Source organism: Desarmillaria tabescens, assembly GCF_030435595.1.
Source record: "Desarmillaria tabescens strain CCBAS 213 chromosome Unknown EV420scaffold_48, whole genome shotgun sequence".
NCBI lineage: Eukaryota > Fungi > Basidiomycota > Agaricomycetes > Agaricales > Physalacriaceae > Desarmillaria > Desarmillaria tabescens.
Genome location: NW_026848347.1, coordinates 164199 through 187248, shown reverse-complemented (window position 1 = coordinate 187248; position 23050 = coordinate 164199). Strand labels below are relative to the sequence as shown.

General features: G+C 48.3%; 5 protein-coding genes across 5 annotated transcripts; 2 read left to right on the top strand and 3 right to left on the bottom strand.

The window, feature by feature from the left end:
* Positions 1-95: 95 nt before the first annotated feature.
* Positions 96-1359, top strand: EV420DRAFT_1276832 (protein kinase; the record flags this gene model as incomplete). The annotated part of the gene is made up of 3 exons (XM_060467982.1): positions 96-350; positions 415-1095; positions 1156-1359. Coding segments are annotated over 3 exons (1140 nt in total), but the record flags the coding sequence as incomplete, so codon positions are not given.
* Positions 1360-3253: 1894 nt separating this feature from the next.
* Positions 3254-4707, bottom strand: EV420DRAFT_1314081 (chaperonin 10-like protein; the record flags this gene model as incomplete). The annotated part of the gene is made up of 9 exons (XM_060468623.1): positions 3254-3427; positions 3483-3963; positions 4014-4117; positions 4170-4271; positions 4321-4343; positions 4394-4426; positions 4484-4495; positions 4545-4611; positions 4669-4707. 9 exons carry the CDS (start codon positions 4705-4707, stop codon positions 3254-3256), a joined length of 1035 nt encoding a protein of 344 aa, XP_060325658.1.
* Positions 4708-5545: 838 nt separating this feature from the next.
* Positions 5546-8066, bottom strand: EV420DRAFT_1276802 (glyoxal oxidase N-terminus-domain-containing protein; the record flags this gene model as incomplete). Its single annotated transcript, XM_060467979.1, has 14 exons — positions 5546-5651; positions 5709-5955; positions 6013-6143; positions 6201-6255; positions 6315-6489; positions 6543-6843; positions 6895-7081; positions 7102-7199; positions 7250-7267; positions 7322-7356; positions 7415-7552; positions 7598-7760; positions 7818-7886; positions 7939-8066. The coding sequence occupies 14 exons, from the start codon at positions 8064-8066 to the stop codon at positions 5546-5548; spliced, it is 1851 nt and encodes a 616-aa protein (XP_060325657.1).
* A 4185-nt stretch (positions 8067-12251) lies between these two features.
* EV420DRAFT_1716695 (histidine kinase-like ATPase) lies at positions 12252-15063 on the top strand (the record flags this gene model as incomplete). Its single annotated transcript, XM_060479701.1, has 13 exons — positions 12252-12341; positions 12394-12531; positions 12584-12756; positions 12809-12902; positions 12948-13082; positions 13138-13354; positions 13407-13500; positions 13551-13828; positions 13875-14114; positions 14165-14279; positions 14334-14490; positions 14554-14715; positions 14771-15063. The coding sequence occupies 13 exons, from the start codon at positions 12252-12254 to the stop codon at positions 15038-15040; spliced, it is 2163 nt and encodes a 720-aa protein (XP_060325656.1). The 3' UTR covers positions 15041-15063.
* A 134-nt stretch (positions 15064-15197) lies between these two features.
* EV420DRAFT_1716674 (cell morphogenesis N-terminal-domain-containing protein) lies at positions 15198-22873 on the bottom strand (the record flags this gene model as incomplete). Its single annotated transcript, XM_060479700.1, has 9 exons — positions 15198-18054; positions 18108-18259; positions 18309-20762; positions 20814-21014; positions 21067-21204; positions 21256-21376; positions 21435-21901; positions 21952-22790; positions 22843-22873. The coding sequence occupies 9 exons, from the start codon at positions 22871-22873 to the stop codon at positions 15198-15200; spliced, it is 7260 nt and encodes a 2419-aa protein (XP_060325655.1).
* Between the last annotated feature and the right edge of the window lie 177 nt (positions 22874-23050).

Here is a 23050-nt window from a genome sequence, read left to right as displayed (position 1 = left end):
GGCGTTCCAGCCGTATCTTATTCTAATGGCCTCCGTGCGCTCGGAAATTCGCAGAGCAGTTGGTTTCCACTTCATATAATATTTTTCCGACTAGCGTCGCTGACAAATCCTTAGGGTTATATCGCTCGTTCACTATCCTCAAAGTGCTCGGTACAGGACACAGTGGGCGAGTTGCGCTATGTGACTGGAAATCCCCCGAGACCTTGCCCCCAAATACGACTCTGCCTGTCATGCAAACAGGCAAGGGGGCACGGCGGGAGTGGGCATCAAAGCGTCTCGTGGCTGTCAAACAGCTCCGCAGGGTATTCCCAGGCGGCTGGGACGAATGTCAACTCCTACGGGAACTCCAGGTTAGGTCTAATCTCTCTCGGCATATATGAATATTGACAGTTCCCCCGGCCATTGTTTTATCAGATCCACCGCGAGATGCCCGTACATCCCAACATCATCTCGCTGTACGATTTTTTCCTCAGCACAGATACGAAAACTCTGTATCTGGTGCTGGAGCCTATGGAGGGTAACCTGCAGCACCTCATCAAGGCTCGAAAAGGCCGTCCGTTTGCAGGAGGACTCGTGGCCTCCATCTTCTTCCAGATGGTATCTGGTATCGGCCACATGCATTCCCTAAATTATTTCCACCGCGACCTTATGCCGGAAAACATCCTCGTGAGCACTACCGGGTTATTCTCCTACCGCCCCGTCGTCGCCGCCACCAGCGGCCGCGAGACGGAGGTGGATATTGTCGCGATAGTCAAAATCGGCGACTTTGGCTTGTCGCGTGCCGTGGATTCTAGGCAGGTGTATACGGAATATGTTGGTGTGCGTTGGTATAGGGCGCCTGAAGTACTGCTGATGGGCGCAGACTACTCTACGTCCCTTGATATGTGGTCATTGGGAGTGATTATGGCAGAGCTGTTGTTGCTTAAGCCCATGTTTCCTGGTATGACCCAGCTGGACCAGATTGACAAGGTCATTTCGATCATGGGGGACCCAATGAATGACTATGGACGTGATTCTTTTGGTGACCCTATTGGTGGCGGGCCGTGGCCTGATGGTGTGGAACTTTGTCGCTCGCGAGGATTTAGGTTTCCGCAGGTTGGTCCTAGGAAGAAGTTAAATATAGTAATAGGTTCTATTGACGTCCTCGATTTTTAGGTCCGCCCCAAAGATCTTCATACGTACTTCTCAAGAAGGGTACCACCGACGTTGATTCAATGTATAGGGCAGCTGCTTCGGTACGACGCTGAAGAACGACTTACGGCTCTAGAATGCCTGGAGCATTCATATTTCCGACAAACCATGCCATTGAACGATATTCCAGACCTCTCTGCACCTCATTTATTCTCCGGGAGTACGTAGGTGCCAGGACTTGGTCATCACAGGAAGAGATGTATGTACATTATACATAGATACGTTATACTAGGTAAAATAATGGAACACCGGACGCCGACCGGTGTAATGAATTAGAAAATAAGTATAGCGAATGGTAAGAAGTTTTGCATATCTGATGGGATAGATAGTTTTACAGAATGCGTCCTCTTAATTTTAACTGTCAGAAGAGACGCTCAGCGTTGGACGGCAATCTCTCCACGAATAGATCGCACTTACGTTTCCCACTGCAGTGGCTGTAGTTCCCAAGTTTAACTTGAACTTTCTCCGCCTGACATGGTTTCAATGTCGGTCGTTGTTTGAGAACTTGACGTTGATTCAAACCGGCGGCGTCTACGCCTTGGCGGAGGAGAAAGCGGTACGATATACGCTTCTAGCGGCAACGAGAAGCGCGTCGTGTCGTCCGCGGGAGACCCCGCTCGAGTGGGCGTATCAGGAGTGACCACAATCCGAGGTAGTGGCACTGTGATGGTACTCAGCATAGTACCGAAGTCATTCGTAATTCGTTTTGGTCCTGTATATCGCTGGGGCAGGGTGTCAGAACATGATGGATGGAAGCAGGTCAGCGGAATCACCTCTTGTGCAGGCTGTGGCATGATGGTTTCTTCCTTGACCACCGGCATGGAAGAAACGTCCCCAGAGTAGGCGCCTTCAGAAGAAGCGCCGCTTGGATACCGCGAGTTGACTTCGTTTATGTGGGAAATCACAGTCGCTTGGTCTGAATTCATGGTGGAAGATGCTGTATCTGCGTTTTGTAGCTCAGCGGAGCAGCAGAACAGCCTGCGGAAGAAACTCCTAGAATTCTTCCCCAAAGTTGAAGTAGTTCGTGTGTGGTACAACCGGTTCTTCGTCCTTGCACTGTGGACGCGGGAAAGCCACCGCAGCGGCAGAACAAGAGACGGAGCAGAGAGCGAAGAGAGACGAAGAGGAGCGCAACAACCGAACATCCTAGCAACTGAAATGGGCTGTTGAAAGTATAGAGCTTGTACGACAATATAGTGGCCTAGTGAGAGGTGATATATACCTCTAACCTAGTGGCATTGGCCCAAGTAGCATTGCTAGAACGTGACGAGGACAATGAAGTGAAGTCTTTGTTCCACAGATGGTCATGTTTTCATTACCCTCCTTTGTCTGCGTATACAGATACCGGTTGCATCAGGCAACCTGATTGTAATAAAGAAGGCGGTGTGAGAGACAATGGAGAATGGTAGGGTATACCAGAATATTATGAAGGCGACGGGATACTTCAACCTGAGCGCGGTCCATGTGTGATGCGGCAACAAGTGGCGGACTTCAGGGTTACTTCAGGGAGACGCTCGGAATTCGGGCCGGAAGGGGAGGTGTCGGTTCGGACGTCCGAACCCGAACGAGATCCAATCAACTTCAGTTGAGACTGCCGGAGTGATTTTGTCCATAACGACCTATGTGTATGAGAAGCGATGCGCTTTTCCCTTTCAATTCTTCAAAACAGCATCTCCCTAGTACATTGTCGCGCTCCGAAGTTTTACATCTCGGGCAGGCAGAATATTCCCTGATCAAGGCTCGAGACAATTGAAGGAGTATCCAGGGATAATTGCCAATACTACCAGGGTTTGAATGGTTTATATAGATCCTTACAGTACTTACCGCTTAGCTTTAAGCTTTAGAGCTTTAGAGCTGACACTTACCTTTCCCGTTAGTGTTGACATATTTCACATCTTGTAATAATTTGACAGTTTGCATAATTCCAATCCGCACGAGAAGCAGGCTATTTATGAATCAGACCCTCTGCTATAGGATCATAAATATATCAGATGATACGACTAGTACAGTGAATAATCTACAGTGAATGATGATGAATTCAATTCTTCTTACACTTCTCTTCCTACGGTTTGATAGCAATTTTAAGCGCCTTTCTACTGCTCATCTTGTCTAACGCGGCCTGGAATTCATCTAGTTGAAAGACATCTGTAACCATACCCTTGACTTTAACTTTGCCGCTGTCGAGGTACGCAACAGCCCGGGGGAAACAATATGTCTGCGAAAACGACCCGATGATCTAAAGAACCAGCTTAGATTAGACAATTACGAGGAGATTCAATAACAGTAAGTACCTTAATCTCATCGCCGAAGATTTTTGATGGTGGCCAGTGCACCTGAGCTTTGTTTTCGTAAACCCCATACAGCATCAACGTACCGCCCCTTCGGACATAGTTAATGCTTTCATTAGCGAGTTTCTCTACCCCGGTTGCTTCTACAACGACGTCGAAGCCGTAAGGGTTGTCCTCCTTTAGCTTCTTCCACTGTGCTTCAGGGTGCTGCCGATCAAGTTCAATGTACTCGTCTGCAACGTCAAGGCTTTTAGCTATGTTCATCTTGATACCCTTGTTGGCAGCGACAACAATTCGGGAGGCACCGTTGAGCTTCAGCAACTGAGCGAGAATCAAGCCAGTAGGTCCAGCCCCTAGAAGGAGAACCTCGACGCCGACAGGCGGTGCCAGCTTGTCGATGCCGTGGATTGCGCATGCAGCAGGTTCAAGAAGAGTAGCCTCCTCGTCCGTGAGATTTTTAATCTTGTACAGCTTGTGTTGTTTGCTAGACAAACTGTAAGAAGACGGTTCAACATGGTCAAAGACATCACGTACTATACAATGTATTCCGCAAAGCCACCATCCTGGGTAACACCCCGTGCGTTGAAGTTCTCACACATGAGCGATTGCCCTCTTCGGCAATAGAAACAGTTTTCGCACTATAACGTGACAAAATAAGGTTCGGCTTCCATCGACACAATTAGGACGCACCGTAATGCCAACGTCTGCTACACAACGGTCCCCAAGGTCAAAACCTTTGACGTTCTTGCCCAACTCGACGATAGTGCCAATGGCTTCGTGACCTGGGATAAGCTGGGCAGGTCTCAGGTTGCGAGCCTTGTCGGAGAAACTAGCTACGTACTGGGAACTTGGAAATAAACTCGCCTATGGTACTTTCAGCCAAAAGTAATATCAGTGAACATCGCTACACGTACCCTCGTGAATGTGCGCATCCGTTCCGCACACGCCTTAAGTGACAGCCTTTATTAAATGACGTCAAAGGTTCAGGGTTGGCTGGCACATACCACAGCAGCTCACTGTTTACGTCGTCAGTTAATGCTCGTTGAACTGCAGTAAGAGACACACCTTTGAGCAACACATCGTCGTCGCCGACTTTCGGTATAGGAACCTGCTTTATCTCAAAGTCTTGGGGCTGCCAGCGACGCGCTCGTCAGAGGCTGGGCACACGAGCGTATCTTAAACGACATACCGCATTGTACCAAAGAGCTTTCATCGTTCCTTCAGGCATTGTGGAAGATACTGAGATATTCGAGGCGTATGAGAGGTGGAGTAAGAGAAAAAATACTGAATTCACAGGCCAAGGAGGAATTTATATCCCCTGTCCGCGCCTCACGTGCCTGATCTCCATGACGCCGGTCTTCAGCCGCCGATATGACGTCGATATCCTTTTTGGGACTTTGCTGCTGTTTCCTAGCCTCGTTTCGCCTCTTCCAGCCTAGATCTGGGATAAACTGCGATGCTCTGCGTGCTGCAATGGACGCCGGATCACGTTAAGGCAATTCTTAAATCCCTTCGAGCATATGGTGAGCGCTAAGAGCGGGAAATCGATTAATGTCCAATCAGCAATATGCAATCAGCGTTACCATCGGTATGTGCGACTGCCAAGTAGCTAATCGCCCTGTATCCGCCAGTATTTGTGGTCTCGAGACACGGTGATGAAGATCGGCCTTGCAGCGCCTCGAGGGTTTCGGTTATCTTTCGTAATTTCAATTGTTGAAGCATCCGCCGCTGAATTCAATGCAAACTCCATTATCTCCGAATTTGTAGAACATACGTCACTTTGGAATTCCAAAAACGATGGAAGATCACAGGTCCAACGGAACCGAGAAACTAACCTGGCGTTCTCCAGTTCAAAGGGTGGTGTGCTGTATCATGCGGTCAAAGATGGATGTCATGTGCAGAAAGGACGGACATGAAGTGCAGCTGATACATTGAATAGAAAAGATGAATAGAGTTAGCTTCATTTCCGAGACGATAGGCAAAGAGAAGTATAGATGCCACATTGGCTAATGCATAGATAGATTCCGCGTCTATACACACAATTCGGGCAGGTATCTTTGGAGCAATCAAGAGCTTGATACAGGAATTACAGCAGTGGCGACATCGCTACCTTCACCTTCAGTAGGTAGCGGCGGAGGGGCTACGAATGACGCAATGGAGGCCTTCAACATACTATTAATGCCAAGAATGTGGTTAACAGTAGCATCTGAATAAACTCTAACGACTCACTTGGCCGCAGCATCCCCATCCACCGGCGGTGAGTCTCCAGTCCCGATAATAGTCTTGTGTCCAAAACTCGGTACTCCTTCGTCCGTGACAACGAAGAGGTAAGCCGGTCCGGGTGGATATAGTCTGGCTGTAGGCGGTCCCGTGACGGTTAGAACCTTACCGTCATCCGAGAGGGAGGAGTCAAGCTTGAGTAGACGTTGATCCATATGCACCCCGTGTGTAGCAAAACCCAGGTCCATCAAAGACACTTCGCGCCCATATAAGGTTAGAGAAGAGGAAGAGGGATGAGAATCTGAAAGCGCACCGGAGACATTTGTTGCGGATGAAGGTAAATTAATGTTGAGAGTGAATTCTTCACCGAAGTTTACTGTAGCAGGCAGCCCAGTATAGGTTGGACGAGGTTCGGCCATGTAAGGAGGTGAATAGAACTCCATCCTATCACAAGAAGAATAATTAGCAATCGAACACATTAAGTCGATACGGCATAGATACCTGTATTCGGTAGGAAACTTAACAGTCGTTATATCGACGTTTGGGTTGGAACCCGCTGGCAGAATGCATACACATATGAGATCATGTAGAGACTGGAGGCCCAAATATTTTTACCAAGCATGATCGTTCCATTGGGTGTCAAAGACGCAGTCGAGTGATATACCCTAGCGATATCCGTGGCGGGAATTCCCGCGGATGAAAACCGACTACCTGCTGGAGCAGACGGATCATAGACGACTGGGGTAAACGCGGGGTTATCGGCATTGCTTTGACCAACAAGATCGGCGACCTGTGAATTCTTTGTTAGCCAAGGCGGGGGATTCTAAAGATGCTCATGCATACATCCGAATACCCTGCGACACCGGTTTGTGCCCCATTCACAATGACGATTCTCCCATCTGGCAACAAAATCATTTCTGGCATAATCCTAGCTTGTGGCATACTCTCCACCTGCCATCCAGCTGCTATACCAGCTGCGTTTAGGACTAGTCGGGAACACTGGGCCGACGTGGGGGTCTGCGAAGAAATGGTCAATGGCGACACGGTATCAGAAACTGTCGACCCCCCGCATATCATCACTTCTGGGGTATAATTGTTTTCAGGAGTAAGAGGAAGAAGTGTGGCGCCTGCCGAGAACGGCGAACTTTGGTGAAAGATGTGAATGAGGGCAGAAAGAATGAAGGTATGCACTTACGAGATGCGAACGCCGTTGGGGATACCTGGAAGAGCGGTTTCAGTGTTGGCTTGCCAGTTAAAGATCGTCGCGTTCTGATTCGCGGCAACGAAAATAGTGCCATCCGGAAGGTAAGTCATGAAGGGGAAGTGGTTGCTGTTAAGAGTATCAAGAAGGAATTGGCTAGAAATCTGAACTCCATTGTGCCCTACGAGAAACGAGGTCAACGAAGAGATGTCAATTCGTTGATAGAAGGCTTGCCGTTGATGTTCTTTGGTGGGAAGAACTCGTAGGTAGGATTGATGATGGAGTTTGAGTTGATGAATCTATGTTGACCAGTAAAAATGAAGTGAAGCATATATGCGAAATTAATCACCCTGGGCCGACAGAACCCCTGTAAGGCGGTGAAATTCAACGCTATTAACAATGAATGAACTCAGGGTCTTACCCGTATATAATGATAGAACCATCCTCAATACGTATCTGTTGATATCATACATGATCGCTTAGCAACGAGGAAGCGCTGTAGAAAACAACTCACGGATGCTGCGTACCACCTGTTTGATGTCAAGTGAATGTGATCGGGGTCTTCGAAAACATCACAAGTTTTATCATTGCAAGGCGTGAACATCCGGATGGCTTGCAAGCCGCTAGCGCCTAAGTAGAGCTTCGTGAACATCTTGTTAAACTAGTGATATGTCCATAGGTGCTGACCGGTAATGACGACGGGATTTCCACCAGTGCCGACCATGGTGCCGTTTCCGAGGAAACTACCAGTTGCACACCAAGTATTACTCAGAGGGTTCAAGGGGCGTACAGTGAGAGCATCGAGATCAACTTCAGCGGCCCATGCGATATGTCCGTCAACGGTGAGAGGGTTGTGTTCCCTTTGAGTATTGCTTCTGAGTTTCTGCTAGACGCCGTTAAGAATGGCATTGACGTACACTTTGTCATAAATAATTGCGGTGGTTTCTGATACGATTGCTAGTTGCATCCCACTAACGCCAGTGGTTCTATGAGATGCATTAGTCATAGGGTCATTAATTGGATGGAGGGATCACTTACCCTTGTTGGAGTAAAGACCAGTTTCCCTCAGCAAAAGCACGTTGCTCAAGGGAAGCATGACCAAGTGCGGCAAAGCTCCAAGATTTAGCAGCTAGCAGAACAGGATACAAGTACCACCCGCGGACCATCTTTTACAGAGACGACGATGCAGAGAGAGCAAAGCCGAGTGATGTACTAGGCTCATCTCCTTCCACTAGTATTCATGATTTTAAAGAACCACCAAGCACAAGTCATACGCCATGGGAGTGTGAAGACCATCATGGGCTGAGAGAAACATAAAGCCAGCCTGAGAGGCGACCTCACTACGAGTGGCTAGTAGTGTCTGGTGACGGCTAAGTATCAGCGCATAGGCTGCGCCGATCTGCCATATTTTGACAAGGCAAGACTCATTTAGTTGTTACAAAAATAACTCAAGGGCACCATCGAGAGGTTCACGTTGAGATCTCAGGATATGTATCCTTGCGATTACAGCCAGAACCACATGCGGGACACATACATGTCGTGTGTCGAACGAGACCGGTTTGCTGTATGGATATGCAAATTAAGCGAAACAAGCCCAATCATCCAACGACTAGCTGACGACAATTAGAGAGAGGGGACAACAGCGAGAGTGTACCCACCAATTCAACCTGATATACTAATTAGGTGCCGACGAAACAAGGACAGGCCAACAAGGAGAACCTTTCTAAGAGATCTAGAAGCAATATTGACACCGAAGGATGAGAGGATTTCACTTTTCCCAATTGCATCATGGGAGAAATCATTGACAGAATTCGACAAAAGGTTCCAGACATCACTGCCAGTGAGCTCGCCGCACCGTGGAGGTGTACCAAACGCGACCATGGGGAAAGACTCGGCATAAACGGGACAAACGGCCAGTCAAAGGATGAGGCAGCATGCCAGCACAACAGAAACATCAAGAGGATACAAACCCGGGACCACCTAGTATTAATATACATGGACGGCTCACAGTGGGAAATACGAGGACAAAGACAAGTAGGAGCAGAAATAGTAGGGTTCAAGGTCAGACGGGACACGGGCATTTGAGTTTAGCATGGGCCTAGGGGAGAAAGCAGAGGTCTGATGGAGAGATGGTCTCCCTTACCATTGGAACAATAAAAGCGACGAACCACGCGAAAGAAGAAGATGAGGTAAAACACCTACACCTCTTTGCAGACAACAATCGATGCCATATTCGATCCCCTACCCAAAACTGGACAAGCATTCCCAATAGTCTTCCATCGACGCATACGCCAATTTCTTGACAGCGACCCGGCACGCACAGTCGAAATTTCGTGGTGCCCAGGCCACAAGGACACTGCAGGAAATGAAAGAGCGGATTACTTGGCAAAGAAAGGAGCAGAAAAACCAACGGAGGGCATAGGCAGAACAAGAGCCAACACGAGAAGGGAAGCGAAGGCAAGGACGAGCGTGGGAGGCCAGCCCCAAACATGGACGATACGCGACAGCAAATAGAATCCCGCCGTCACTGAAACTAACACGCCACCTCTCAGATCTCAGACCTCGCAGCGAGAAGAGAGGTATTCGGCCTTGTTCTTCACCATGGATACATAGATGAGTACTACTCCCAATTTGTACCAAGCAAGGACGTTGACTGCCCGCGTGACGAAACATTCCAGACGCGGGAGCACATCCTACGCGAATGTCCTCTATACGACGAGCAACGGGAGACCCTTCGAGAGGTGTCAAGGACCATATACATACCAGACATCCTCGGCACTAAGGAAGGAATCGCAGCGCCGAGTGATTTCATGGAAAAGACGGGAGCATTCGCCCGGTCGGTTCGCTCAATAGACAAGTTGCGATCTACTGTCATTATTTTCAACAAATGTTTTTCGCTCTGTATATTTCGCATCTCTTGGGCAGTGGCATGGCAGGATACAAACATCTGCCCTTCTCTTTTTACTTGTTCTCCTCGTGGGACAGCTGTCACGGTCTTTACTGGCGAGACCGGTTCAACCTTGCTTCGAGGACAATCGAGCTGCACCTCTCCAGTTAAAACATGTCGACTAGCACGTACCATCTGCGTCGCCCATCTTCGCTCCTTTCTTGACGCGTTGATACTCAAGGTTAACGAACGACGAGAAGGTGCCCTACTTTGACACTCAGTTGTGCTTGTTTGGGCTGCCTGCTCAGCTAGGAGTATCTATCCCAGGCGTCGTGGTTCACGTTATGATGTTCTAGCAATATCTACCGCCTAGTTTATTTTTGATTCTAATACATTTCTAGGTTGATGTTCTTTCTTCACAAAGCCACACCCCAGATCTGGACGACTCATCGCACCCATTGTAGCGTTCCGAGCTGTTGAATAGAATGCACGCCAGCTGACAACAATTACACCCAGGTTCACCCAGATGCCCGGCTATGCACGCCCTTCTCGCTAGCATGCGGGTTCGAGCTTCCTACATCTTGCCCGAGGTTCGTCACCCACTCCCACGAGACTCTGCTACGGAAAGAATACGGTTATACCGGCACACTCCCTCATTAGAATGGAATCCTTGGCACTGAGACGTCGGCTACCGTGCTTGAATTCGGCGGTGAGGGCGTCGGTGACTACGCTGTTGTTGACGGTCTATTCGCCAACAATACCCTCCATATCTGCCCTGGAACTACCGATATCAACCATTCACTCACCCGCAAGCCTGGTGTGAAAAAATCTCAGCAGGCAAGTCAGACTGATGTCGATATGGTGAACTCGGTCAGCGTCTTTTGAGTTATTCCAGGAAAGTCTTTCTGGTTCGCTTCACAGAACGGAGTTGGAGGAGACGTGTGAGTCCTTGCAGACAAATTTTATTCTATTGACCTGATTTATTTGATTCCAGACGGTCAATATCTCGGTGTCTCTTTTTGGATGCATCATAGCCGTCTAGGCTAAGTGCATATTTCTCTTTGTTACTGTGACAGTGAGTCTCAGCTTGTGGATTTTATCCCACAGGTTTAGTGGGAATGGCGAGGAGACAGTGAAACTAGGAACCACGATTTGAGGATGCGAGATTTGAAACCGTGGCAGTCACTAGCTACGTTAGTATGCTACGTTTAACTTTTCCGACACTCCAGGCTGAACCATTTTCGCCAAAGCAATTTGTGATCACCCTTGAGGGTGAGTAACTGTCTCTGCGGTACAAGTCACACCAGCAGTGGATGCTGACGCGAATCAAAGTAGTAGATAGACGAACAGGGCATAAGTGCGACGGCCGCTTGTTTTGCCGGCCTTGTCTCTCACCCTGGGCCTTGAAGCCTTCGGCCCTTCAATTAGCTATTGTTACACGCTCTTCTAACTGCTAGGCATCTATTCAAACGGTTTTATCTTCTTGGATCATCTGAAAACCAGACATTCCCCATCTGGGTCTTCACCGCTCTGTGGGAAATATCCTTATTGGTCTAGGGTGTCGGCGTCTTTCGTTCCTTGGGACGTAATTCACTTTCGACGTTTTGGTAGCAGCGCAGGAATCTGTGAATCATGTTCTCAGTCGCGGGGAAGTACTATGCGAAATGAAGATCCTAATGTATACTTGCGCTTTTCCCGGAGACTCCTTTCTGCAACTTGTAGTGCCTGGAGCGCTGTAACAGCATCTGATTGTTTGTACGTGGAAAGGTACCTGCTCGAGCCGATCTTGCTAGGTCATCTACATTGCCAGAAGTATCAGAACAGCTTCGGCATCGATAATTTATCATTGAAAATGGCCGCGGAGGTTGAATCCTACTAGGGGTGTGGAGTGTCTACGTTCAAACTTTGCTCGTATTTATCTCGTCATCTACTCGCTCTTTGAGTTGATTGATATTATGGCCCTTCCGGTTAAGGACTTCTAGTTTTGAGGAAAGTATCCTTAACATGGAAACATGGAACTTGATGCTGGTTCATTGTATTCAGATATCTGTCGGGATAAGTTCACCGACATGCACAAGAATAACTCAAGCTCAGCTCAATTCCACTATTACTAGGAAAGTGCTTTAGGCTGTCAACGAGACAAAGGTTCTGATGAAGAGGGTATAATATACAGAATCCGTGTAATTAGTTGTACTAACCACTTAGTTTGTGCTTACTTGGTAGTATCACACGATTTGCGCCCACCCTGATATCTGAACCGTCTAATCTTTTGATACAATAATATTTTTAAGTACTTTTATTTACCATATACCTGTTTTCCCTCCGCTTTAGTCTGCATCTCTTCGCATTCTGTTGATGTAAGCCACGTGATCGCATTCGCACCGTTCCTCCCACGCCCACTCATTCCGTACCACGACCGATATTATCACCGCCCTGGGCCATTCTGTCTACCGACACTGGAAGAATGCTCGAGAAGGCAGACGATGAACCCCATGGGCCGCTGCCGATCCGACGTCTGCAAGAATCGTTGATAAATCGAATTGCTGCAGGAGAGGTTCGCCCTTTCAACTGAACCACCCACGATTTGATTGGACTATTGTCTTCAGGTTATTCATAGGCCTGCATCTGCACTGAAGGAGCTGGTAGAGAACTGTCTCGATGCGGGGTCGACGTCAGTACGAGTCACAGTGAAAGAAGGTGGTATGAAGCTTCTACAGATCCAAGATAATGGGTGCGGCATTCGCGTACGTGTCTTTGTATCCGGCAAGTTGGTATCCCGTTTCTCACTTTCCGAAGAAAGCAGACCTACCGATTCTGGCGGAGCGGTTCACAACGTCTAAGCTATCTACCTTTTCCGACTTGTCCAAGATTTCCACGTACGGTTTTCGGGGAGAAGCCCTTGCTTCCATTTCTCATGTCGCACATTTAACCGTTGTGACCAAGACAAAGACAGAGACATGTGCATGGAAGTAAGGAGACCGAAATCTAATACCTTGTCACTGCTAATCTTTTCTAAAACAGAGCTTCTTATTCTGACGGAAAACTCACAGAGAAGCAGCGAGGGCAAACTTCCGAACCTAAGCCTTGTGCCGGAAATGATGGGACTACTATCACCGTAGGCACTTCCCACTCATTCAGATTGAACTAACCTTGTCTTTAGATAGAGGATCTCTTTTACAATACACCCACACGGTTATCTGCCCTTCGAAGTGCATCGGAGGAGTATTCCCGGATCCTGGACGTGTTAACCAAGTATGTTATTCACAACCCTAATGTGTCTTTCGTTTGCAAAAAGGTATCCTTTACCGTATCAAGGAATTGTTCTATGTGCGCTGACGGTGTCGAGATAGGCAGGTTCCGCTGCGCCGGACTTGTCAACTCCCTCTTCTTCTTCGACGCCCCAAGCCATACGGATGCTTTATGGCCACTCCATTGCCAAAGAGCTGCTCCATTCCGAAGTCTTATCCACAGATGGCAGTGCCGATGCAGAGTCCTGGTCCGCCGAAGCGCACTTCACAAATGCCAACTATCAGGCGAAAAGAACTACCTTCTTGCTTTTTATCAATCGTGGGTGTGCGTCTTTTTTACTTTGGGCATGCTTCGCTCATGTTCCTTCAAGATCGACTCGTAGAATCATCTCGTATGAAGCGCTCGCTTGAGGGTGTTTATAACGGCATCTTACCCAAGGGCTCTTTCCCTTTTATATATCTAAGGTACGTTGATCAATAGTTACACTCGACGCCCTGGTATAATCGCATACCAGTTTAACTATTGATCCGCGCTCAGTGGATGTTAACGTACATCCAACAAAAAAAGAGGTACATTTCTTGAACGAGGAAGCCATCGTTGAACGCATTTGCGATGAATTGCTGCAAGCGCTTACCACGAAGAACCATTCACGAGTCTTTGAATATCAAACCCTACTAACCGGCGGAGTATCGGACAACACTCATCAGTCCGTTTCCAAGACCCGCACAAGAAAAGACCGCGACGTGGACACAGGGACCGACGAAGCGGAAGAGAATGAACCATCATCCTCTCGTAAGGAGCCCGTCTCATTCTTCATTTAATCTGACAGTTGTATCAGAGGCAGAATCTCGGAGGAAAACATACTCTCACAATAAAGTTCGCACGTCCCTACAGGACCGGACTTTGGATTCAATGTTCCCAATCATAAATCCTAGCCAAATAGACGGTTCTTCTTCTCGTACTGCTACCAGCGTGTTATCACCTGGAATGACCAAGGCGCGGGAAATTAAAGAATCAGAATGCATTCTTACTTCTGTTCAGAACCTACGACATAGTGTGGTCAAGGGAAAACATCGACGTTCGTATCTCCTTATCTTTGGCCTGTGGCATTGCTGACTTTGAACCAAGTTCTCACTGAGATTCTCGAGAAACACATATTTGTTGGTATTGTCGATCTTAACCGGTGTCTTTCTTTGGTCCAACATTCGACTAAATTATATCTTGTCAACCACGCGGCTCTTGCGTATGTGACATTTGCGCTATTTACTTCGCGGCGTATTCATTGTAATGATTACAGAGAAGAACTGTTCTTCCAGCTGGCGCTGCGTCAATTCGGCGATATGACCAAATTAAAATTGGATCCGCCGCCTCCCCTGCGAAAGCTAATACAGATCGCTGTAGATGCTGAGGATACAACCGAGGATACGAAATTAACGAAAGCCCAGATTGTTGATGTTAGTACTTTACTTTCAACTGCATGTTATGAATCTGATTGGTACCTGACACCTTAAACGTAGCGGATAGTCGATATTCTCGTGACACGACGAGATATGTTAGCGGAGTATTTTTCCCTCGACATATCACCCGATGGCTTGATTGAAAGTCTCCCACTCTTGCTTCGTGATTACACGCCCAATCTGGATAAAGTCCCTTACTTTCTTATGCGCCTGGGTCCGCAAGTATGTAGCGCCTGCGTTGAGGCTTGATGGTCATATTGATTTCCACATTATATAGGTGAACTGGACGTCTGAGAAAGAATGTTTCGAATCTTTTCTTCGTGAATTGGCCTATTTCTATGTTCCTGGACCAGCACCTTGCTTTGATCCAGCAGCGCCAAAGACGGACGAACAAGAGGCGCAAGACAAAGCTGAACGATGGCAGGTCCAGCACATTCTCTTTCCTGCAATGAGACGCTATCTGATTGCCCCAAAATCGTTGCTGGAGCGAGATGTTGTTCAAATCGCTGATCTGCCTAATCTTTACAAGGTATTTGAACGTTGTTAGATAGTTCTATACTTTACGCGAGATACAGAGTACATTCTATTATTGTCAATAATACCAATCACCAGAGCGTGTAATGTAATGATGCCAGTAATGTCCCGTAATACATGTAATGTGTGCGAAGTGAGAAAGATATGCAATATACAGTGAGAAGATGCTACTAATGATATCGAGAGCCATTTGGAACACTATGAAAAACGTTAGAATCAAAAATAAAAGCATCCGCTTCCTCATCGCTGTCAGAAAATTCGTCCGAGTCATCGTCTGAGCGTTCCACTGCGCTAACCCGGAACACGTCAACAAAGGGGGTTGGAGGTACATCGGAAATCGCTTCAGGAGCAGTTGACTTCGCGAGGATAGCAGCTACACGGGCTTCTAATCTGCGATTGGGTACGGACATGGGGGCTGGGCGGGATGGTTCATCTTGGAAGAATGTCGTGAGATCATGCAGGTTCTGCACAAGACCACCTAAGTCTTCCTCTGTAGGTTTGCGTGTGACGAGGGCTTCAACTTCCTCTGGTTGGAAGTCAATACGAGACGGTCGTGATGGCATCGAACAAGTGTCGAAAACACCCATCATATTGGCACGACAAGTTTCACGCACAGTGTCTGCTTGAGCCACGCACCACCCAGAGTCTTCTGGAACTCCAAAGACGATCGCTGCGGATTGATCCTCCTTCATAAGGTTACGAGCATGCATGCTCATCCTCAGTACATGCTTTGCCGCCAGGCCTCCAGACATAGTCATGGGCTCCTCTAGGACATCAAGCGCTTGCGGTGCGAGATCAGTCTCCAACAGTCGTAGCAACGGCATAAGCATCTCCGAACCGAGACGTTCAACAGGGCTTCGGGTTTGTTGAAAAAGAACTTTCACGATCTGCATGGCATGAATGCGCAACCACCGTTCCTGGTTCAATGCCAGTCCCAAAAGAAGGGTCACTATCTGCGTCCAGGAGGTAGCCCCGTAGTGCTCTCGCAAGCTAGCCACTGATTGACGTAGAAAGTCGTCTCGTGTCCTAAAATGGCCTTTCGCAAAAGAGGACATGATCTTTCCAATGCTTTGTCTACCCTCTTGTTTCGCCAATTCCCCGATGTTCTCCGCGAAACGCGACAAGTCTTCATCAATTAGACCTTTATCAGAAGACATGGCATGAAGAAACCAAGGCAATGAAACTGTGTACAGATCACGGACGCGTCCCTCCGTAGGATCAATCAGTGTATCGTCCTTGAACACTGTCATGGTCTGCAGGATTTCCATGGTTTTCGTACTGGTCACCGAAGAGCGTAAGCCAGCAAGCAGTGCAGGTTGTAGACCGGATGACCCAATCCAATCTTTCGGTCGGTGATTGAGGAAGAGTTCGGATGTGCTTGGGTCATCGAGATTGACCCTGCTCAGGAGAGTGTTGACAAAGCAGAGCGCATTATAAAACTCTTTCTCAACCGTTGTGGAGAGAGCTGCACATGCACACCAGAACATCTGAGGAAACAACGAAACGTTGAAATTCTCATGAGCGGCGAGTGCATTGAATGTGAAAAGTATCTCCGACGCGAATGATTGAACACCATCCTCAGGAGACGCTATAGTCAGAGAAAGTCGGCCAAGAAGACTAGCGAGGTCTCCTATTGAGGTGTGTGGCATGAGTGCTCTGAAAGTCTGCAGGGACCGGAAAGCGAGGTGGCGAAAAGCGCATTGAGTGCACCATTCCAAAGCCAGTGTACCCCAGGCTTCTCTAATGCCCGGACAAAGTGGCTCTAGAATGGCCAAAACGCGGTCACATAACCACGTCATCTTCGGTTCACATTCCCGACTTGTCTCATCTTCCCTCCAATACTTTACTGGTGCCTCCGATTCCATGTCATTGATAGCTTTTTTGATGGATGCGCGACTCCGATCCGAGGAACGATCCTGGAGCTCATCGTAACCGGGGGCCCACGACCGCAAGATCTGGAACAACATATACTGTGCTCTATGCCGTACAAAAGGAGTCCGATGGTCGATGTGGATAAAAATGGAGTGAAGGAGGATAGGTAGCTGTGGCCGAAGCTCCCAGCACCGTTGCAGAGCAACATCAGCGAGGAAAAGCCATGCGAACTGAGCGCCACCCAAAGACAGTCGCGGTTGCTTATCTGCAAACAACGCATCTAGATCGGACCACAATTCCAGATCGCCAGCGGTTGGAAAGGCCAATTTGTGGTCTATCGTGGGTATCACCCGCACGGGCTCAATCACCGTACATAAATCTTCATAGATAGCCCTCCCGATGGCTGTCTGGCAGATGCACGCGACAATGTTGGCTGCACAATTGACGAAGACGATACTTCCAACTTTGTGCGACTGTTCCACAAGAAACCGAACAGTGGCATGGCCGTTTGCTTCATGGGGATGCTCGACCAACTTCGACCAGAGAGCCATGACTTGCTCAGTGTGCGATTTTGCATACCGTAAGGTTAGGCAAAGCAGATGGTAGAGCGCTGAATGGCCATGTTCCCGCAGGCCGATTTTATCGTCTGTCATGAGGGGAATATTGGAAATCCAGAATTCCAAACTTTGGAAGAGGAGGAGAATGACAGTGGATGGTGACGCTGGCATACTTGGCAGCCATGTTCCCAACTCCGAAAGTATGTTTAATGCCTCTTCTGGGTGCGCTCCAGCAAGAAATTCGGATACCAAGGCATGCGCATGAGTGTACATGGCAGACGCTGAGCTTTCAACCGTTGCTTCCAATTGTGACATGCTGAGTAGGTCGGATGTTTGGCGATGGATTGATTCAAGCATACTGAAAGCTTGACGACGAACCTCGATACGTTGATGACAGAGGTTCGACAGTCCTAGACACACGATCTGGGCAAAGGTAAAGCCATGGGCGTCCGTATCATGGACCATGTCCACGACGACCTCAAAGAAGCGGCTACTGCATGTTTCGCTGTCATCAGCGCCAATCACAGCGCGTCTCACCGACTCAACAAGAAGAGTGGACTCTTTGGGGTTCGCGAGAAGCAGTGCTTTCAATGCTCGCCTAAAACGTGAATTCAGAAAGGCCGCAATTTGCTACTGTCCGAGAGAACTCACTTGCCGCGATCCTGCGATGGGACATGTTCTGATGCAAGAATCGAGCTAAGCCGATCGAGGACAGCAGTTGCGGTCAGAGGCTTGAGATTCTCCGACGAAGAACGTTCTAATGGTGACCCAGACGAAACACCAGGCGGAGAGAAAGCCTTAGGCTGAGACAGAAAGTCAGCGTCACATAGTAAAAGAAATGATAACACATACACATAATGATGCCAACGCACCGATGGCTGCATAAGATAAGAGATCGGACTCTTTCTTAAATGTCTCGACTGCATTGCCACCCTCAGATTGAAGGTCTGACGCCGCAGTCCTTTGCATGGAGGCCAAGCGCTGCTTCACTACTTCAGACTGAGGGCCAAGGATACACCACTCCTCACACAGTCTATAGAGGGCAAGATGGGTGTTCCCTGGAATGAATCTATCGGAACCTTCCAGCGTAGAGAGACCATCAAACACCTTTTCGACAATACCACAGAAATAAGTACGTAGTCGATGGAAACTGTGGCTGTCCCGATTTTCTGGAGCGCCCAGGAATGCCTGGGTATTACGAACAAATTTGAGTACGTTCGCTAATGCAGCTTGTCTTCCCGTCGATCGTTGTTGTGGCAGATAATGGGCTGTCAGATAGTAAATTCTGGCGACAGCTGCGTGCAGACGTTCCTGTCGACGGCTTCTGTCACCAAAAACAACTCCAATCTTGGTATCATTAGGCGAGCGCGCAGCGAGAATGCCCATGTTCTGTTCCACCGCTACTGCAATGCCTGCCTTGCCTCGAGGGTCATCATATACTTGACGTCCTACGAGAAGACTCAAATCTTCCAGAAGCTGAGGATAGGCGCTGGATGGGAAAGAACTAATGCAAAGAACGGCTGCATCACGGAATGCAACATATTCCGAGTCTAAAAATGGTGTCAGATAACGAAATAAGCCCCTTGTCGTCGTCAGACGCTCGCGCTCAAAGCTAACATCTGACGGCGCTCGGGAGTGCTCTCGACCCAGCTGTGTAAAAGCTGGTCGTGAGGATTCGGGGAGTGTGGCAGTCGAACTAAGAATCTTGACCCAAAGATACCATTGGTCGATAATAGCTTTGTTGTCTTTGACCTTGCGAAACCCATCTGGCGGCCTAGACTGACCAACCGGCACCCGCGTGTTTATCCCTGTCAGCCCTGCAAGATGTGACACGGTAGAATGATATCGGGAAGCGGCAAATACAACAGTGTCCCGGAACGCTGTAAGAGTGGGTCCAGCGTTGTCCGCGCAGGTGTGCATAAACGTCGAATATATAAATCGCCATAGCTTCCGGTCCTTGTCCGTCTTGCTTTCAGCTACCCTCAATAGCTTATCAGTTCTCTTGGATTCCCGCCATTGTCGTAGACGATCAATGTCAACCTCGTCAAGGAATTCATCGAAGCCAGTGAAGTAAGAGTTGTCAGTGCTTTTGCAAAGCAGCGATATGTAATACATCAAACCATCAGGATGATTTGACGATTCAGGCCACAGCTTTTCAGATAGCTGGGACAAAAGCCTGGCGATCTTCGCACCCGTGTCGTGGATTCCGCTTGCCTCATGCGTCAATAAGAACATAACGTCTGCCTCGAGTTCGTGACACGTTGCCCAAATAGATTTCTCTTCCTTGACATAGGACTCTCGTGGCGATTGCATGAGATCGATGATCCATTTTTCAACGATTTCTTCCCACAAAGACAACAGCTGCACCGACTCGACCAGCAACTTATTCCCAATACCATCTTGCAAGGAACGCGGAGGATTGAAAAGAAAGGTGTTGTATCTCGTAAGAACTACGAGAGCTTGGACGGGATCTGCCATGAAGCGTCGTACAGCTTCACCGGCAATTTCAGTCAGGATAGGCTCGATATGAATGACACCGCGCAAGAGCATGTCAACGGCGTCAGAGATGGAGATCGATGAATGCAGGAATCGTGGCCACGTCTGGAAACATGCAGCCAAGGTGCTGATCTGGGACTGAAAATGATTGAGATAGGCAATACGAACTCCTTCCGGATGGCGCCTCACAATAAGATTATGAGTTTCCTCATACGATGTACTCGTATACGCCCATTGGTCATCGAGAACGGAAAATGAACCAACTGCGTTAGAGCAGAACTTCGCTACAATAACAAGGACCGAACCGATGCGATCGAACACGTCCTGCAACGATGACCTGGACAAGACGGAGAGAGGAAGCCATTCAGATGATGAACTATAATCTTCAGTGGGGACCGGGGAAAAGAAGTCGCTGCTAGAAGGCCAGGAGGGAGCAGAAGCTTCCACCTCAATAAGTCTGAAAGACAGCATAATTGCTTGAATGGCAACAGTCATTCGTTCGAAGGCCAGGACATTGGCGACATTTCCTCCGGAAAGATTGGTGGAATTGATGGCGGATTCTTGGAGAAGTTCAAAGCAGAGGTCTCTCCCGTAATCGAAATGTCGCGACAAGATGAAGTGGGTGATGTAGATCAGTGGGTCAAGGCCGTCATCTTGAGGGAAAATGGTAAGCCGATTCGGTGGGAAAAAGTGTTTGAGTAGGTTGTCCAACTTGGTGGTAGTCGTGGAAGCGGATTCTTGGCATCGATAGAGGTATGTCCACATCAAGCGGATGACACCATTCATGATTGGAACCCGAAGGGATTTCTCCTACATAATATTGAGATAATGGCCGACTGATTGAAAGAAATATAATCGTACCTTGAGCTTGGACAAGCTTGATTCAAAGCACGACACCCAATGCTTCCGGAAATAGGTTTCTGGAGCAACGCATAAACTGGTGATTACCAGGGGAAACGCCACGTTCCAATACCGCGGTTTTGACATCATCTCTTTTGCTTTTGGATAGATAATCTCGATCGCCTTGGCCCACATGGGATTGTTAGTTTCGGCCTGAGCAGTCTATGAATTGCATTTTGAGATTGAGTTGTACCGATCTCATGATTAGCCGTACCTTTCCTATCGGATGCAAGATCTGTACTAGAGTCTCAGCAAATGCAGACTTTAATTTGAAACCATGGGCATGGGCAAAGGATTTCGCGAAAGACTCCAAAAACTCAGCACCTTCTTCAAAATCCTCCGGAGGCCAAACCTAGAGAATTTTCATGAGACTCTGACCTTAGGGGAAAGCGAAGCGATATACCTTCAACTTCACGTGCTTAATACCTTTGACAAGATTCTCAAATTTCATGTCATCTTTAGTAACTTGGCCCTGAGTAACCGGCCCCAATTCCGAAAGGAACCGATCTGTAATGCTCACAAATCTTTTTTCGTAAAATGGTGTTGGTTCTGAGTTCAATTCCAGCGTAGACAACTGCTTACCTGACGTTAGCCAAGTGTCCCAGCATGGTGGCGTACAACTCTGCATTAGTACGATGATTCGCAGACTGCAACAGAAGCTTGAGGTCCGGTTTCTTGAACTGTTCGAAAGTGGTCTTCTCCAGACTATAGCCCAGGGCCTCTCCTAGCCCATCCTTCGGTAACGATTGCAGTACCGCGATTAGAGCATGGCACATGATATAAATCGCTGCCAGTGACTTGCGCTCATTGAGCAGAGCAGGAACGCCCGTCGTGCGCACTGTGCGAACGGCGCCAGGAGGAGACTGAGCCATGTGAAACCTTATTATGTCCGAGCCGACATTTTCCAGTTGACTTTTTCGCCATCGCATAACGGAGTCAACGACAGGCTTTGCATGCTTCTGCGCAATCTTGCCTAAAGAGTTTAGAATTTCGTCAAACGCCGAATCGACACCAGGCCCCATGAAACGAGTCAGCAAAGGTTCTTGTTCCTGCGATTGATTTAGTATCAAAAAAGCACCACCGAAAAATCATGACGCACCAAACTTTGCCGTAGAAACGTATCGATTTTCCCTTCAGCCAAGCTAGCAAACCGGATGAAGACAGCATGTAGTGCATAGTCCGAAGGCGTCTTAGGATCCATGACTACCTTGTCTTCTTCAAAATCTGGCGTTTCGGAGCGAACCATGCCATTTGGGAATCGCGGCACAGGTGGAGGGGAAGATGAAAACTGTCCATGCCCATCGCTACCAGTATCAGATATGTGGAATATGGAACCGGACTGAGAGTGGTACGACTTGGCGTAGGAATGGCTCTTGGATCTAGTAGACGGTAAACCACGCATGTATCTAGGTTCGGCAGAAGCGGGGGTAGCTGGTCTACCAAATTGGGGACTCATAGCGGGTGGTATACCTTTTGCAGAGGTTGGCATCGGTGAAACATTGTTCAGGGAAGAGGTGGAGCGGTTGAAAGCATTCTTCAGCACGGAATTAGACTGATAGTCAAGAGACGGTACGGGAGGTAGCTCCGTATTCTTACCGCTCTTGAAGGCATTCCTCAAGGAAGCAAAGGAAGACTTTTTGGGAAAGCTGGAAGAGCTGGAAGCCGCAATGGAGGAATGTGACGAATGAACAAAAGAGGTCTGAGACCTGTTAGGATACCGCGCAGTGGCAGAATTCGTGGAGTCAACAGACGTGACAGAGTCCCCTCTAGCATGGGAATTGAAGTAGCTTCTGTTGTCCGCGGTCGGCGTCATTAACATAGGTGAATCCTGGCCTGAGCCATTGGCGCTCGCCCCAAATCCTCCTCCAAATCCAAACTGGTTCCCAGCAGACCGACCGAAAGGGATTGTAGAGGAGTTATAGTCATCATCCTCAAAATCTATTGAAGATTCCAGTAAATGACCATAGAACAATAAACAAGCAAAACGCACCTGGAATCGTAATCTGGATTCCTTCAGACATCCTCAGTACGTCAATCAGTCGTCAATAGCGGGTATACCAATCCTCCCAACACGTCGAAGCCTCCCGTGCTGCCTCTGGCAGCGTCAAGCGACGTCAAGTCGATATCGAATGAAGTGCAGCAGTAGGCAAGGAAGAAGTTCAAGAACTTTTCTGCCGGTTACGGTTGATGGCCCCTCT